At 32.9% G+C, this 18,853-nt stretch overlaps 1 protein-coding gene across 1 annotated transcript in view; it reads right to left on the bottom strand.

Annotated features, from left to right (window-relative positions):
• Positions 1 to 18,853, bottom strand: part of LOC143918606 (neural cell adhesion molecule 2-like) — a 142,292-nt gene that overhangs the window by 99,686 nt on the left and 23,753 nt on the right. Inside the window, exon 7 of the mRNA XM_077440546.1 lies at positions 17,233 to 17,441. Within this exon, the coding sequence (XP_077296672.1) occupies positions 17,233 to 17,441 (209 nt within the window). The remainder of the gene's footprint in view (positions 1 to 17,232; positions 17,442 to 18,853) is intronic.

Here is an 18,853-nt window from a genome sequence, read left to right as displayed (position 1 = left end):
ACATCTATGAATTTTACATAAATTTTATTGTACATTAATCAATCTCAAATAGTGGTGACATAGTAGGTAGGAAGGATATTTAGCCAATTTTACCGGGAATCGTTTCAACAAAGAAATCAGAAGAAATTGGCAAACTCTGATAGGAAACGATTGACCTGGAGTCACACATATCCAAGTCTGACCAGGCACTACAGATATACTCAGAAAAATTCTTTTCAATCGAGGTCAGCTCATGGGATCGAACCCGGTGTCCCTCGACGCTAAGCATAAGCTTAACGACCGAACTATGCTGCTGACTAAAATATGTATGAATGCAATTGATAGTACTTCCGGAATACTGAACATGTTTCAAAACAAATATTTATATACATTAATAAATATTAATAAAATTAACCAGCAGCATAGCTCGGTCGTTAAGCTCCTGCCTAATACTGAGAGGCACCAGGTACGATCCCACGAGCTGACTTCGATTGAAAAGAATATTTCTGAGTATATATGTAGTGCTGCTGGTCAGACCTGGATGTTTGTGCCTCCTGGTCGATCGTTTCCTATCAGAGGTTGACAATTTTCTCTGATTTCATTGTTGAAACGGTTCCCGATTAAAAATTGGCTAAAATCTTTCCTCCCTACATGTCACCACTATTTGAGTATGATTAATGTACAATAAATTGTATGTACAATTCATAGATGTCTCATTTATTTGCGAGTTTTCAGTGTCTCGTAATTCAGCTATTTGTATAATAGTGTTACGTACCCCGCGGATTAAGCGAATAAAATCCCAGAGACTATGTTACCGTTCAAGGGTTATCTGTTGTCAGATTAACTAAGTGCTTGCACTTACTTCCAGGATTATATCTGGACTCTAAGTGCATTTAGGCTAAACAATGACCGTTATTAGGCTTTTCTCAGAATCAGTACGGGGAGACCCAATGTCGTGGAAATACATATCCGAATACGTGACTATACAACAGGTAACCAGATTAGACGTCCTGAGAGATCGACCCTTTATAAGGCGGTACGTAGGCGATATCATGTCATTCTGGACTGAGCACTGCCAGTGCGTGTATCTCCGTAATCATCAATAAATGCTGTGAAACGACTGTTGGCCTTTTACTTGGATCCTCCACCCACCCCTACGCAACAATTGAAATGCTGTATTGTTTGTAATTGGCCAGGAAGGCGCATTGGGGTTTTCCTGTAAGGCCTTCCTGGTATAAAATGTAATAAAAAAAATACACTTATTACCTTATGCAAATATATGTAGAACCAGCAGCATATCTAGATCAGTGGTAAGCGTGTAATGCTTTCAACTTAGTGATCACGGGTTCAATCCCTAGCCCGGTGCTGCTAACCAGACCTAGGATATGTGACTCCAGGTCGATCGTTTCTTATTACTGTTTGCGAATTTTATATGATTGCATTGAAAAGATTCCAAAAAATTAGCAACCTTGTCGTATTTCTTGCAAAATTTTTCAGCATATTGAATTCGCTAATTTTTATTTTATTATTGTATTTATTCACAGATGTCTCTATGATGCCCTGTAAAATAGCTCTTATATTGTTTATTGTAGTTTATAATTGGCCAGGAAGGCACATTGGGGTCTACCTGTTATGCCTTCTTGGTAAATATATTTTTATTTTATTTCACGAAACGTATATTGATTGTATTTTAAACAAATAAAATACAATCAATATACATACATACATAAGCATTTTTATACAATGCGAATTTAAACAAACATCCACAGTGGCATCTATGGAGAAATTTTTGAAGCATTTTATAATCAAATTGGCGAATTTCAAGACGCTGAATAACTTGAGATTAGCAAGGAAAGCAAGAATTAGCAAGCATAGGAAAGGAGATGCCAATTTTTATATGAACCGTTTCAATGAAAATTAGCAAACTCTGATTAGAAACGATAGACCTGGAGTCAAAAACCAAGATCTGGCCAGCAGCGGGACTCAAGCTCTAGTGGGACTTGAACCCGTGACCACTCTGCTCAAAAGCATAATATGTTAACCACTAGTCCCCGCTGTTGGTTACAATAGTGTGATATTTTCATCAAGGACATGGTTTGTTATTACAGAATAGCTTTTGTTCATTTACTACAATCTCAGATTTGTAAATTTTAAAATGTTGAAATGTCTTTCGGTTCAAAAATATATTATTTTTCTCCAAAATCAAAATCAACCTAACCTTCTATGGAAAGGAAGATATTCTGAAACGTGCCTATCAGCACATCCATACATTCAAAACGTAAAAAATAAAATATAAACAGCATTTGGTAGAAGTTTTGCATTGCTTACTTTCTACTAATAAGATTTTTCTTTCAAATTTGAAGTCTGCTTTTTTCATAGGTAATGCAATACCTTTTAACACAATTTGGCAAGGTTTGGAACGAATTTAAAACCACTGTTGGAAACTATTTACACGACCAGTATACTGCCGTAGGGTTACATTTGGGTCAACGTGTCTGGCTTACTTTGAAAAGACCCATGTTTGATCAGGTGGGTAACCGAATCACGTTATTCGCGAATTTTCCTTTTGCTACGTCTTTCAGGTCTATCATTCGCACGAGCCAAATATAAAGTACAGAAGAATAGGATAGAAATAAAATAAAAAGAATCCAGATATGGATACTGTGTGAGAAATTCACAATTGAATTTGTCCATGTATGTACATACGTATGTATGCATGTGCGTTGAAAAGTGAGGCGTCAAAACGTTTTATTTCGGCTTGGGGTCAAAACGTGCGTCTTTGAAACGTGTAATTTCGGTTGAAAAAGTACGCAATGTGTACAATTTTAGGGGTCAAAATTGGACGGGTTCGTACGCACTACGGGATACCACTTTTACTCACAAAGGGACACATCAAAAGCTCGTTTGCGGATCACCTAAATAAAATACGCATTTTGTGCGAAAAACGTGCACGTTGACGCGAATACATCGCCCTTACCGTTTTAATGTCGTTTCAAATATATCAAACTATTTTTTATTCACGCAACATTCAAATTTTGAACTCCGTCTGATAGTCATTCGATTTTTATATTTGGGGGAGGGATTTTAATAATGTTAAAGTGCTTTCTGTCGAAGTCTGAATTTGTGATGTACATATGTACATACTCGATGTATGCAAATACATATGTATAAAATGAATTGTAGTCAATGTAGGTCAATAAAGGTTAACGAGTGTTCGATTTATTGTGGTTTTGTCTTAGTGAGATTTACTGATCAAAATCTCTACTCACGTAAGCGTAACAAAAGAAAATGTTAATACATATTATATTATAGTTTCGTTAAAATGAAAGCAGTTTTTTAAATTGTATTTTGCGTGAATATATCCAAGATAAAAATACGTGAAAAGTTAAAGAATAATCTTGAAACTGTATTAAAATAAAATAATTTATGAGATTCTTATATGTAATACAGTTCAAGATTATTATTTTATTTTACTTTTGTATATACTAGGTAGGCCTAACACGGAAACTTCAATGAGTCTTTCTGGCCAATTATAATAATTGCAGTATTTTTTATTACATAAATTGCTGAATTTTGAGGTGCTGAAAAACTCGAAATGAAAGAGACATCTATGGATTTAAACTTGTACATAATTTTGCACTGTACATAAATCATATTCAAATAGTGGTGACATGGTGGGTAGGATATTGGCCAATTAGATGGAGGAACCGTTTCAACAATGAAAGCAGATAAATTGGAAACGATCGATTTGGAGTCAGTCTGACCAGCAGTAAAGCATTAAAGATTATACTCAGAATCAATTATTTTTCATCGAGGTCAGCTCACGGAATAAAACCCGGTGACCTCTCAGTATTTAGCATGTGCGAAACCACCGAGTCACGCTGCTTGGTTGAAAATGACGTTTTTGTTTAATATTTATATAATAATTTATTTAAAACAATTACAGAATCCTTCTATTCAAATAGAGGGGAACAGTCTAGCCAATTAATTAGTAGCTTCTAGTAACTTAAGCCCCTTTAAAATTAAACTTGATGATTTTCTTAAAATAATTGGGATTTTATAGTTCTTCCCCTTTTTAGTTTATCTTTTTTTTCTTAAATCTTTTATCTTCTTTTTATTAAATTTTTTGTTTTATTTTCTTCTATAATATTTTGAGTTCTCTATATTTCTTTTCCGTTTTTTTGATGTTCTTTATATTTTATAAGATTTGTATTTTTGTATAGGTATAACTGTACATATTAGCAAACCCCTTGGGCCCATTAAATAGGCCCCCAATCCAAGTATTCTTAAATAAATATAAAATAAAAGTATCATTTATGTATATGACATTTGTATTTTTGTATTCTTGAATTATATCTTGACGATTGCTCTCAGCGGATCGTTTCACTCGAATTTGGGACAGAACTTTTGTTCCTAGGCAGTAAGTAGACTTACCAACCAAATTATGGACGATATATAACCAGCAGAATAGACTGGTGGTTAGCGTATAATGCTTTGAAGAAAGTGGTCACGGGTTCAAATCCCACTGGTTTCAGCTGGCCAGATCCGTTTCCTATCAAAGATTGCCAATTTATCTGATTTTCGTTGAAACGGTTCCAACAAATTGGCAACCTCACTCGTTTTTTCGCAGATATCGAGTTTTCGGCAATCTCGAATCTCGTTGAATTGTATAAAATGTTGCAAATATACATATTTGACATATATGATATTAATTGATATGTATTTATGTACTTTGTATAATACTAATAATATTTATATCAAATGTACAATGTTTCTGGCCAGAAAGGCGCATTGGGGGAACCTGTTAGGCCTTCCTGATATATATTAAAAAGATAGAATAAAATAAAATATACATTTGTAGGAATAAATTAATCGGAAAATAGAAGAGTTAGTGCATATATGCTTAAAGAAGAAGCTGCAAAAATTAAAACAATATAATAGTGTTTTTTTTGTGTAATTTATTATGATACTATTATGATTTTTTTGATCAAATGTAACTTCAAAATATTTTATTGTGTGTACTAAATAAAGGAAATCTTCTCAGCTGAAGCCAGTTGAAATAAATTATGGTAATCATTGCGAATTTTTGTTCTATTTAGAGTATGTTATTGAAAAAAGTTGGTCAAAGATTATATGATGCATTAAGTTGATGGTCAGATGCTCAGATGGTCAGATGGTCAGAATTAATATGTATTTACTTTGTATAATAATACATCCAATGTACAATGTTTCTGGCCAGGAATGCGCATTGGGGTTATTTGTTACGTCTTCCCGGTATAAATTAAAAAAAAAAAAAAATATAGGACGTGGCCTTTAAAATAAATTAAGAGATTGTATGTCGAAGCTAAAATTTTATTTGTATTAGAATTTTATTTTTTGATTTCATTAAAAAAAGTATTTTAAGTTTGTATAAACAGCTAAAATCCGTTGCACGTACATTTGAAAATATTGAAACTCGATTGAGAAATTTCGTTCGAACTTCACAAGAATCACGAATGGATGTCAAGGTAAAAGAGGGATCGAAAAATTGCTTTATCATAATTGAAAACGCGATTTAAAATTACTGAGGTAAAAATAACAGAATTTCCTCTCATTAACCCTTTGCGTTTGAGAGCCTCTCGAATCCAATTAACGGAACGGGCGCTAAAGCGACGGACGCACTAACGAGAGAAATTGATACGCGACGAGATATAAACGAAAATATTAAACGAAGCATTAAAATATTAAGTACGGGGAAAAAAATATGAAAATGATTTTGTAAAACACGAAGGTTCAATGTTACAAAAAAAAAAAAAAAAATGAAAGGAAAGATAGAATTAGCGTCGAAAAAAGAAATAGGGACACTTTGATGTTTCGTTTAAGCCTGAATGTACGTACTTCCAGTAAATGATGTATGTATATTTAAAATAAATACACAGCCTTCAATGGGTTACGTATAAGAATCGAATCTGGTTTCAGCCGCATTATTATTTTAAATAATGAATGTTTTGCTGAAAAATTCAGGTTTGAAATGCAGTATTAAATTTGCGCACGTCTCGTAAGTACAATAAACGATCGAACGCTGTTGATAATTTAAATTGAACGTCTTTTATGCGCAAATTCTTTCTTTTCAGAATAAGGACTGAGAGAGGGAGAAACGTTTTTATTTATTTTTTTCAATTTAAAATAGAAGTTTCATTCGTTGGGAATGTAAGTAAAGGAAGAGAGGAATGAAAAGCTTTGCTCAATGTAAACGACTCGGGTGTATAATGGGATCAAATTTGTGTATCGCCCCATGGGACGTTTTATATTTTAGGTGCTTTTCTGCTTATCAATTATAATAAATAAAATATTAATACGTTTTGTATATTTTAATCATCGTGGAAATGGATGTATAAAGGGATGAAATCGACTGAGAGAATAAATATTCTATTTAGAAATGGACGATGATTTAAATACAAAGTATTATATGATGGCGGTGTTTTTTAAACGTTTAAGATTTTTGAGTTGAGAGCGTCGAGGGCTGTAAAAAAGCTTTCTATTTCGACCTCTCTTTCTCTTCCTTTCTCTCTTCTTCTCATAAAAATGTTTTCCGCCCTTAATCTCGGAAGGGTTTAAAACAACCGTCAAGATAAAGTCAAACAAAAAAAGATCACAAACACTTCACGTTCTTCCTCTTTTTTTATATTCATTAGAACTTTGAGTAATTTAAACTTTTTAAGTGGCCTTTGCGAATTTTTTTAAAGCGAGTAGCCATGCCGTGGAAAGCTCGTCGGCAAAGTGGAAAAAAGCTCGCACTCGTAATTAAATTCGAACGAATGGGCTCTTTTCGAATACGGTTATTTTTCGCAGTGTGGGGAGAAAATCTTGACAAAAACTCACAGTAAATGCCGGGGATTTGCTTACGTAACGTTTGACAATGTTTTCTTCCCGTTTTTCGCGTATGTGTTTCACCTTAATTCCCTGTAAGCTCTCACGTAGCTTACAAAACAATCACCAAGCACGTGCTGAAATCTCTTCAGCACCTTTTCCTCCCTTTCTTTTGTATATAATTTATTCCATTCCTCACAAAAAATATTCACATTTATGTACATATGTATAAAAAAACAAACAATGATTTTTGTATTGAAATACCAAAAATCATTACAGCTTCTATCAAAACTTTTTTTTTATTCATTTCCATTATTATTATTTTTTAAATTGCAAAGCAAAGATCAAATGGAAAAATCATTGAGAAATTGTAACAACATAATATTCGCAAACAGCGTACGCTTTTGACGACATGTTGCTTAAAACGCGAAACCCCCTTTTATATTAAATAAAAACAATTTCATTCCACCGTTGAAAAACAAAGCAATTTAATTACATATGTACATATACAGTATTGTTCTCCTTTTTTGACCTTTCACTTGTCTGCTAAATAATCAAAATTGATTACGACGCCGACAACCATGATATTTCTTTTGCAAACTCCAATCATCATGAGTACAAATTATTATTATTATAAAACTTTAAAGATGGCATATTTTTGCATTGAAACCATCGCTTATATTACACAATGTACTTTTACAAATTACATTGTATATGTACATATTAGAGCCAGCAGTATCGCTCGGTGGTTGCGTTTATGTTTAAAACTGAGAGGTTACCGGGTTCGATATCGTGCTAATCTTTAATGCTGCTGCTCAGACATGGATATTTGTGACTCCCAGTTGATCGTTTCTTATCAGTAGAGGTAGGACCGGAAGCGTGATTTTTCCAGGAAACGGGGCGTTTTGGGTCTATTTTCTAGGAAACAGGGCAAACTACAAAGCTAGAGAGAAATGAACAATGCACGGCGAACAATGAACAAAGAATGGCGCAAAGTTGGTCCGCTCTTTACTTATCAACCGGCCAATTTATCTGATTTCATTGTTGAAACAGTTTATCCTTCAAATTGGAGAAAATCATCTTATCCGCTATGTCACAATTATCTGAATTTGATTTATGTACAATATGTAAAAAAATTATGTACATGATTTGGGGTATTTGTGACTCCAAATCAATTGTTTCTTATCAGAGTTTTCCATTTTTATCTGATCATTGTTGAAACGGTTCCTCAAAATTGGCAAAAAACCATCTTTCCTATTGTCACAAATCTTCTGTATTTATTGTATGTACAATTTGTAAAAATTATGTACAAATCTAAATCCATAGATGTCTCAATGGATTAATTCTGTAATTAATTCATTAATTAATTGTGATTTCGTATTCTTCAGCTTCTGGAAATACAGTGATTTATATAATAATAAAATGCTGCATTGTTTGTAATTAATTGTCCAGGAAGGTGCATTGGGGTCTTCCTGTCAAGCCTTCTTGGTATATTTATGTAAAAATATTTTGTACATGATTTGGGGGTATTTGTGACTCCAAATCAATTGTTTCTTATCAGAGTTTTCCAATTTTATCTGATCATTGTTGAAACGGTTCCTCAAAATGGCAAAAAACCATTTTTCCTGTTGTCAAAAATCTTCTGTATTTATTGTATGCACAATTTGTAAAAATTATGTAAAAATCTAAATACATAGACGTCTTAATGGATTAATTCGTTAATTAATTTTTATTTCGTGTTCTTCAGCTTCTGGAAATACAGTGATTTATGTAATAATAAAATGCTGTATTATTTGTAATTAATTGTCCAGGAAGGCGCATTGGGGTCTTTTTGTCAAGCCTTCCTGGTATATATCTATGTTAAAAAAATTAAAAATAAATGTACTAGTTAGAATATTTGGTAAGAGACAAAGATCTAATCTTAACCGTCCAAAAAGTAGAAAAAACCAACCCAAAAAAATGTGTCCATTGCAAATAGCCTCTATTAAAAGTTATGAAAAACACTATGTGGTAGTATTTATGTAATAATAAAATGCTGTAATGTTTGTAATTGATTGTCTAGGAAGGGGCATTGGATTCACCCGTTAGGCCATCCTGGTATTTATCTATGTAAAAATAAAATAAAAATAACTACAATTTACGTACGTCAAACAATATAGTGTAGGAATTTCAATTTTTCAATAATCAAAGTGAATTTATGGTTGAAAAGCGGTCGGAAAAATCGCGGATCAACCGCAGCGAGTTTTCTTTAGGTACGTTCGAATGGAAAAACAATTTCCCTCAGGGTGAAAATGAATCGACGAGATGCGGGTGATGTGTGTGTGGCTGCCATTAGGTTTCTGGGGGCGATCTGTTTCAGATGTACGTGAGGCCCCACGGTTGAGCGCCTCTGGCTCGCAACGATTTCCTCCGTACAGGTTCCGTGTTGCATTTCAGATGCGACGGAAATGCCGCCGCTGCAGCCACACTGCGCTTTTGTAAACCTCCTGACCCTCGTAAATATGGAGCGAGTCGATTTTCAACGAAGGTGGACGGAATATCACCATCGACCTCACATTTTACTCGCCTGAAATTCGATTATGGCGTAATTCCGAGATATAAATTCGAAAACTTTAAGTTCTGGAAATTTTTCCTCCACATTTTATTTACGTATTTTTCAACTTGAACCACATATATTGTACATAAATATATCTACTACTGGTGTTGTGCCCGATGAAATATCATCGCATGGGCTATGGCATATTTGGCATACGGCATATCATGGTATTTTATAATATAACTAGTGTTGTACCCGATGAGGTATCATCGCATGGGTTATGGCATATTAAGTTATTAAATAAATAAAAATTTTCAAATACCTTTTAAATATATTTTATTCAATACTAGTTGAACCCGGCATTCGTTGCAATGCCACAATAACGCGTGCAATTCTCGTTCTCATTCCCGAGCACATTCGAGTGCGAGGTAGGCGCGGCGCGATTATTGTCATAGACTCTTAAGACACAAAAATTGAGAATTAAAATTCTCAAAATATTTCATAATATAAACTTGATATTATGATTATTATACAGTATGGTACTCATCATTTATTATATTTATAGACTAGCTGAACCGCGGTATGCGTTGCAATGCCATAATAACGCATGCAATTCCCGTTCCCATTTGTCGAAAAAACGCAGGTAGCGAACACATTTGAAATTATTGCGTTGCAATGACACTCATTCCCGTTTTTTCCCGTTTTTTTTCACAGTGATCTTCCCGGACATGCACACAACAAATCCTGAAAGTTTCATCGTAATCGACTCAGTGGTTTAGCAGCCTATTCGATACACACACACACACACATACATTCATTTTTATATACATATATAGATAATATTTAATAAGTTTTTGATTCAAAATAAATTTGAGTCTTAAAATTACATATGAAGTGCAGTCTTTTAAGTTTATTTTTGTGCTATAAAATATAAGACTTTATGGACGAAAGCGTGGTACTGCAATTTTTAAACTTATTCTCAGGTGAGCATACAGAAGTAGAACACGTATTATATGAGAGAAAACTTTCTTTCAATGATATATTCATTTCAACTTTAATTAAATCTTCTTTTTGAATTTATATGTATGTACAATTATATAATATAAAAAAGTAGATTATTGGGAAATTTCTAGATTTGAATATTTAACGTGCGCACACACACACACACACACACGCACGCAAATGAGTATCGCGTTAACGGATTACTTTTCAATAGCGATTACGGTCTCTGAATTTTCCTCGAGGCCGATTTTCCTCGCATTATATCCGCGAACAAACGGCTCCTCATTAAACCCTCGCTGGAGAGTGAAAGAGAAAGGGAGAGAGAGAAGAGCCTCCATCCTCCATCGGCACCCCCATTTTCCGAGAGTCTCTCTCTTTAAATGCCTAATGAGGGGCGCCAGAGTTGCGTTTTGCGTCCCCATTCGCCACGAATTCCTTCCGGCTTCATCATGACGTCATCACATCCGGAAATGCACTGTTACGCTCGCGAGAATCCATTTATATACATACATAGTGCCCTTTCACGATTATTTCAGAATGGATTCCGTGTCTAAAGCTTTGTTTAGAGTATTAAATATAAAGTAGAGAGTTTTGCTAGGAATGAAGCCTTGCTTTGCATATCTTATGTAGTTTTTTTGGTATTATAATTTTTAATGCACACATGTTTTAATCCTTCGTGTATGATAAATTTGATAATTGTGTAGACTGAGAAACTTTTTTTCTACTTACTGATTTATTAAACAACACTTGTTGTGTTTATAATATACACTTCCTTACATTATTTGGCTTTTTTACTAACCTCTTATACGTTTCACATGGTTTTCGTGTAAGCGGTCATTTTTTATATCCCTTATCTCTTATCCGGTCGTTTTCATACTTTGCCATATTGCTCATTTTGGTCATCAATATAAGTTAAGGTATCATCCGCAATTACGATGGTGAAAAAATATCGTATTAGACACGTTTGAAATGCATCATATTACACGGTGACGTTTATCTGTCACATTCATCATTCACATCGGTAGTTTCATTACTTTTCGCCCTGCCATCTCGCTGTCAAATTTTAATTATTTAAACGCTTATAACTTTTTCTTTTTTCACTCTATATTTTATAAAATTTGCTTTATAGGTTCTCGTTATCTCTAATATATAAATATTTATAGTTTTGTGGAGGCTTGCTGAGCCAACGGTCTTGGGTGTTGCCACACCGGCCTTTATGAAGGGTGGCAACACTGGTGAATCTGACAAAATGACGTTAACCCATAACCTCAAATCAAAACAAACTTTCTAACCAATACAGGCTTAATATATGTACACAGATCAAACAGTGATAGTTTTATTTTTAGTTATTAGTTATCAGCTGATTTAAAAGTTCTACTCCGGTTATATAACTAGTAAACTAAAAATTTTAAAATAAAAACCCTGGTAAAAAAAACTTTTTTAAATACTAATCTTTTATTGTATATAAATAGAAAAGGATATTAAAAACTTTTCAAATGTGATCTTTAAATAGACTTCTTTTGAGATGATGTTTTATGTTTATCTACAATCTACATACACATTTATTTATTTATTTAAAATACTTGGCGGTGGTGGAATAGTCGTTGGAAACAAATCAAATTACAATGCAAACAGAAATAATTGATATGTAATAATAGATAGATAGACAATAATCATAAGTAAGGAAAGAGTAACCGAAAAAGAAGAATTACAAATATCCATACATCTTTATTTTATAAGTTCTATTTTTAACAAAATTTGGTTTCAAGAAGTAACTTATTCATAGGGTGACTATATTTTCCACGTCTCAAAACGTGACGCTAAAAAATGTGTTTGCACGTCCGAAAATTTCATAATTTTTCCCTCATATAACCATTAAGATTGTTAAGGAGTTTTTAATTTTTTACGGAATGAACAATTTTTTTTCAGAAATATGTAAAATGAATCTGGTAACAAAATATTTGATGTACAAATGTAAATGTTCATAATAATTTATTAGTTTGTTTTTGAAAAACAAGGAAAAATATGTAATAATATGTTTATGTATAATAAAATTCTTCTATGCCTTAGGGCTTAGTGAACGGAAAAAAATAGGACAAGTCAAATAATTTTACGAAAATTGGGACGTATGGTTACCCTACTTATTCTTTAGATGGAATCTTTTAACCACTCAATTTGAAAATAATGAATGTCTAATTTTTTTGTAAGATACATACATACATATATGGTTTAACGTATATTTGATATGAAAGCATATATGTAATTTAAACGATTCAAATTAATATTTTCTAACGTATATACGTAAGTATTTATTTTTTTTAAATACATTTTTGACTTTAAATTTTGTTGTAAAACTAGTGCGAAGTGTGTTTTTTATTTAATTGAAATATAACCAAACCGCTTGTTATGTAAAATGATTCCAAACGCATTATGTCTTCAAACAGTGAAAATTTATACAAATTATTCTTCAGATATAGTGAAAAAACTACTGAAAAAATTAATCTATTTGACGCATTTCTATTACATATGCAAATAAATAAACGTTTATTTTGATTCTGGAAATCTCATACATATAAAAAATAAGCAACAATGTAAAACTTATTAGGAAACAAGTTTAAACGAGACACTTTCCAGCATTACTTACTTGCGGCTGCACCGGCTGTGTACAACTATCCGTGCAAAGTTAATAATTGAACAACTTACATGTATAAAGGTCCGTCGGCGGTGTTTTCCGACGAGGAAAATTGTTCACAATAAAAGCAACCACACGTCCGGAAAATGCGAAAGCCGCAAAGGACATTAGTGCATGTGCGCTTCGGTGCGAGATTGATGCTCGTTTTTATTCCGGCTAAATAAGAAGTTGACCGTAAAGACCCTGACTTCCGGGTCCTCTTAATGGCCCGAACGACGGACAGACCGACAGACAGATGGCAATGAGACATGACGACTGGGTCGGGTATAAGCACAACCATAAAAATGATCCTCGAAACCGTAATGAAGCGGGCTGAGACGACCCCCACAAAAAAATCAACCATAAAAAGTCACGTAAAAGACATATAATTGTAAAGTCTCAGTTAAAAATCTCATCAAACGTACTCTCAAAAGTATCTAGAACGTATTTTAAAGCCAAATAAAAGTTTTGTATATTTGTATATATGATGGCGAGTAACAGTTACTTCGTTGGGCATTATTATATTATGTATTTAGTACGTACAATTGTATGTATCCACCCATACAAACACGAAACTATATTTATTTATATTTATTCGCGCACGCAACTTGTTGATATCTCATAAACATATCTCGCCGAAGGCATATCTCATATTCATCACGGTGATAAATTATCCGGAACGGGGAGGAGAGGCTGGAAAAGCGCGAGCTCACGCACACGGACGCGCGCAGCAGTTTTTCATCCCCGCACAGGTAACTTTCCCATTACCCGGCGCGAGTTTTCTTTCGCGAAATTTATTCTGGAACTCTTAACCGAGTTTTCCCGGCTCGGTAATATCGTTAAATGAGAAGAGGATACCGCGAATAAAAGGTTATCGCGCCGCCTCATAATAAAACGTCGAACGGCTAATGCGTTCCGGTGGTGTGTGCCGTACGTCTCGTGAATTATGCACGAAGAAAACCGGAGAAAATGCGAGTATAAACTTATGTACGTGTGTGTGTGTGTGTGTATGAGAAGGAAAATAAACGAACAAAATAACGCGTAATGGAAAATGTCTTCTCGCGCGTGATATATGCCCGGTAACCAAGTCGGAAAAGCGGGGAAAACTCGACAAGCGCTCGCGGTTATCGCAACAACGGGACGTTTGTGAGTTGTTGGACAAGTTGACTCGTGTTCCAACACTCAAATTATGCTAAATGGAATAAACATAAGGCTTTCGGCTAAAATATTTACGAATAACTCCAGTCTAAACCTTGACGATTAATTTTATTGGATTTATTCGATGAGCGTTCGCTAAATATTATATGAATTATTACATAAAATGTAAGTAAAATTTCAAATTTATTTAATAATAATTCATTTTAATGGAGCAGGAAGCGAAATGAAAATTAATATAAAATTTAAATTTAAACAACAGCGGTATGAAGAGAGACGAATAAGGATGTAAGAAAATATAATAATTACGGACTACATGAGCGTTTCGAAGCTTTTGATCTAAAAGATAATGATGTTTGTGTTGTATATTTTACTGTAAAGAAATTCTAAAATTTGGGAATCTGATTTATTCAAATTTAAATGTGGGCAAAGAAAATATAACATCGACATTGTTTGAAAAATAACAAATAAATACAATTTGTATTTGATTAGTAATTTTAATTTGTTTTTAATGAATTTAATTGTAACCAGCAGCATGGTTAGCATATTATAATTCCAGGTCGATCAGCAGTTCATTCCCTTATTTCAAATATAACTGGATTGTTCCTACCTATAGAACACTAAGTGTTTTATCCTTGTACAAATTAACCCACGTTAGGAATTTTACTGATGCTAATATCTCAAATCAAATGAATCTGAAAGCTCCAGTACTGATTTTGAACCAAACTTATGGACGTACATATGTACATACATATATATCCAATTTATCTGATTTTCATTGAAACGGTTCCAACAAATTGACAGCCTTTACCCATTTTTCGAGTCTAAATCGTATAAAAATGCTGCAAATTTGTCCATAAATGTCTCACACAATTTTCGGGTTTAAAGGCATCTCGAAATTCGACGATTTATATTATAAATAATGCCACGAAAATGTAAGTTTATCAAAAATGTATCAATAGATGTCTCTATGTTGCTCTATTTAAATTATTCTAATAATTGTATATCGATGTTTGTAATTGGTCAGGAAGGCACATTGGGGTTTACCTGTGAGACCTTCTTGGTATATATGTGTATGTAAAAAATGTCATTGTAATAATTAAAACAATCCTAGTGATTGTGATTGTTTTAAAGTATTTAATAACATCATTTGTTTAATTTATAGAACGTTCGGATAGTATACATTTCATTGGTTATATACAATTAAATTCATTTTAAAGCAACCTCTTCACGAACGCTAGCACACATTTTTCACACGTACATACATACATACATATAATGCCTACACATACACATTTTTTCATTTTCGTTTTTGCTTTTTAATGAAGCGCGGACTGGTCTCATTTTCATCGCACAAAGGCCAGACATTATGAGTCCCTTTCATGGCGTTGAATTTTCCGACGTGTCGTGGCCTGATGACAACTTGAAGAGTTGCTCCATCGTGACCTCGACGACGACGAAAGTACCAGGAATTATCCGGCGACATTATTGACCCAGAGGTTTCACCACTTGTCACCCCTCGCATACGCTCTAATTATCATGGGGGATGAATTTCAAATCCACGTCCCTTTTTTACGGCACAGTGGTATACATGTATTATAAAGCATATTCATGTCCTATGGAATGATTCACGCCCCGTGTCACATAGCGTGTTATTCAGATGAAAATACATCAAAAGATCGTATATTTCTGTGTCCAAATGAAGACAATTATTATAATATATGTATGGACATATATATTATGTATGTAGAATTACATAATTTTATAGAGTTTTATAGCTGAATTTTTATTTAAAGGAATATTTTATACTGTATGATCGCTTTCAAGTTGTATTTAACATTTTTCAATTAAACAAATCTTATATCCGTTATATCGTTGATCTATTCGGTATTTCCTTACATCAATTCAGGACTATTTCTATTATATATTCTTTATCCAATTATATTATATCACTTTATGTTTAATTATGCATTGTCCTATTTAGTTATATTTTAGTTTTTATTCTTTTCTTTTTCATTTGTTTGTCTATGTATATGTACTAGATATATTATGTATTTTGTAAAAATCTATAATTGGGCTCAGATGTTATGTTGTTTTATGTATTATTTATTTTTATGAATTTCTAAATCTGTTGCCTGTTGATTTTTCAATAAATAAATACATATCCGTTGAATTGAAAAATATTTTTTTTATATTATTGAATGCACTTCCTTTTTCTATATTACTTAAAATAGTGTTGGAAAATATAAGTACGTAAAAATCAATATACTTTGACTTTTTCATATACCGATTATGGATTTTTGTCTCTTTTACCAAACGTTGTAAGGGATGATTTCCTTAACATGTTCGTTTAACGACTTCTTGGAAATTTTCCGTTACATTTATGGTAAAAAACGAGATACTATTGTGTAAATGTATCTTAATCACATGTTCAAACTTGTGTAGACTGTTCGGAATCGTTATTTACGTTATAATACATACATTATGGACAGGAGAGGTTAAATTTATGAAAATGGGCTGATTATTGGTATTTGAGGCAAAAAACAAATGAGATAAATCATTAGTATTGAGAATATAAGCCAATCTAATCCGATTTATTTTCGTTACGTTACATTTTCGGGTGAATTAATTGCAAATGATATGTAAATCATACTCAAATAGTGACGTAATTTGGTCTAAAGAATATTCGCGATATTTTTAACACCCACCCATACACTCCTACGCAAATTTCAAAGCATACACCCTTTCAGCAATCTACGGAATTAATCGAAAAAAAATGAAACGGGGTTACGACGCGTCGTAAAGCGTGTAAAGTAACGGCTTCTAATTGCGTCGTTATTGTAAGTGAGGGAGGGGTGTTATACGGTGTTCCCTCGACTATTGAATATTAACGAGACGCATTCTCTCTCCTTTTTTAACCCCATTTACATGCTAATACTGCCCATCGTGGACGACGAAGGCTCTCGCGCAATTAGTTCCGACGATTCGGTCGGAAAAGAGGTCAAGGAAACTTTTTCGTGTACTAAAAAGTTAGACTTACTTATAACTGTAAAGTTGACTTTGAGGTTCCTCGTCGGTGAGTTTTTGAAGTCCACCCTGCACCTGTAAACTCCAGCATCCGTGGCTCTGACCTCGTTCACGAACAGGTGGGCGGGTTCTGCTGATGCTCTGAAGTGAGCTCTATCACCAAAGCCTGCTTTTGATGACCACAGTTTGGCCAGGTTGAATTTACGTCCACGTACGTCGAAACTGGAATTAAAAAAAATTATATAAATAAATTTTACTACCAAATTACAACCACATATATGTTTATCTTATACTTAATGCATCTTAGGTAGTTTATTTCAAAGAAAAAATACCTCAAAAATGTGAATATGTAAATTATAATTGAAATACAAAGTAGAGTTAGTCATATGAGAGATATTACATATGTACGTACATACATAATTAAAAAAAATGAAATCTGAAAAAACGAGTGGCGGAAGGTCAAACAAACAAGGTATGACGGTGTCGTTTTTAGCTGTCACCGTCTTCATAATTTTTGGATTCTTAGACGTGATTATTACGATGATATGTCACCATTAAACTAGTGGAAGTAATTGAAATCTCTATTTGCGGAAAAAACTCGCAAAATGGCATAGTTTCAAAGCGATCGGAAGAGATTTGGGAAGGGAACACTTATCGTTGCATAAGTGAAATAAGAAAAACTTTGTAAAACTGAGTACCTTTTTATAATTTTAGCCCTGAAGCTGAATGTAGGAAATATTATCAGACCGATTGGCGAAGTAAACCTTATAAAAGCCTTGTAAAAAGAATTTTAATAGGATTTAAGAATTTTAAGTATCGGTGTTTAAAAACTGTATAATTGTACAAGATTCATATTTAGGAATTTCAGTATAATAGATATATAAATTTTTTAAAATGTTATTTAGTATAATAAAAATAGTTTTAAGTCAAATGATAAAAGAAAGGCAAAATCATTTTTTATGAATTTTATTTATGTAAATTCGATCTTTTTGTAAAGTTATTTTTGGATTTTCTTCTACTATTTTTTCAACACTTTAAAGACGAGTACTGTTCCTGTGGTTATTCCAGTATAATCTTTGTATTAATGACAAGTAAATTAAAAAAAATTAGCAAATTTGATTAACCGAAAGTAGAATTTAAAAGTAAAAAATGTTGTAACCAATGATTTTTTTACATACTTTTGAACGAATTAAGCTGGAAGTTTATATTTGTATTCTTCATTTATTATCTTAAAGTTGATAAGGTTTTGGTTTGAATTTAGAACGAAAGCAGTATTTTTTTTTAAACAATATTTCATTATAATAAATTGATCCATTTTTTTTTGCTTAAATTCTAATGTTTTAACATATGAGCCGCTATAATTGAAATGGCATAAGTTCACGTTTCTTCATTTCGAGAAATATTAAATATAGTGTTGTGTGTTTAAAAATATTTAAAAATACTGGTGGCTTGTAATACATATGTACATATATTCTGCTTTTCCAAGACTCTGGACATATCGAATTAAAATAAGTGATAAAAATTTGTGCATTAAGTCAAAAATAAATAGTGTTTGTGGAACTGAAAATTGGTCTTCCGCCAATTTCAAATATAACAGCTCATTTATGCAATAATTATTGATATACGTATTTCGC

This window comes from Arctopsyche grandis, chromosome 11 (assembly GCF_051622035.1).
Source record: "Arctopsyche grandis isolate Sample6627 chromosome 11, ASM5162203v2, whole genome shotgun sequence".
NCBI lineage: Eukaryota > Metazoa > Arthropoda > Insecta > Trichoptera > Hydropsychidae > Arctopsyche > Arctopsyche grandis.
Note: the sequence above shows the minus strand (reverse complement) of the source record. Positions and strands in the feature narration are given on the sequence as shown.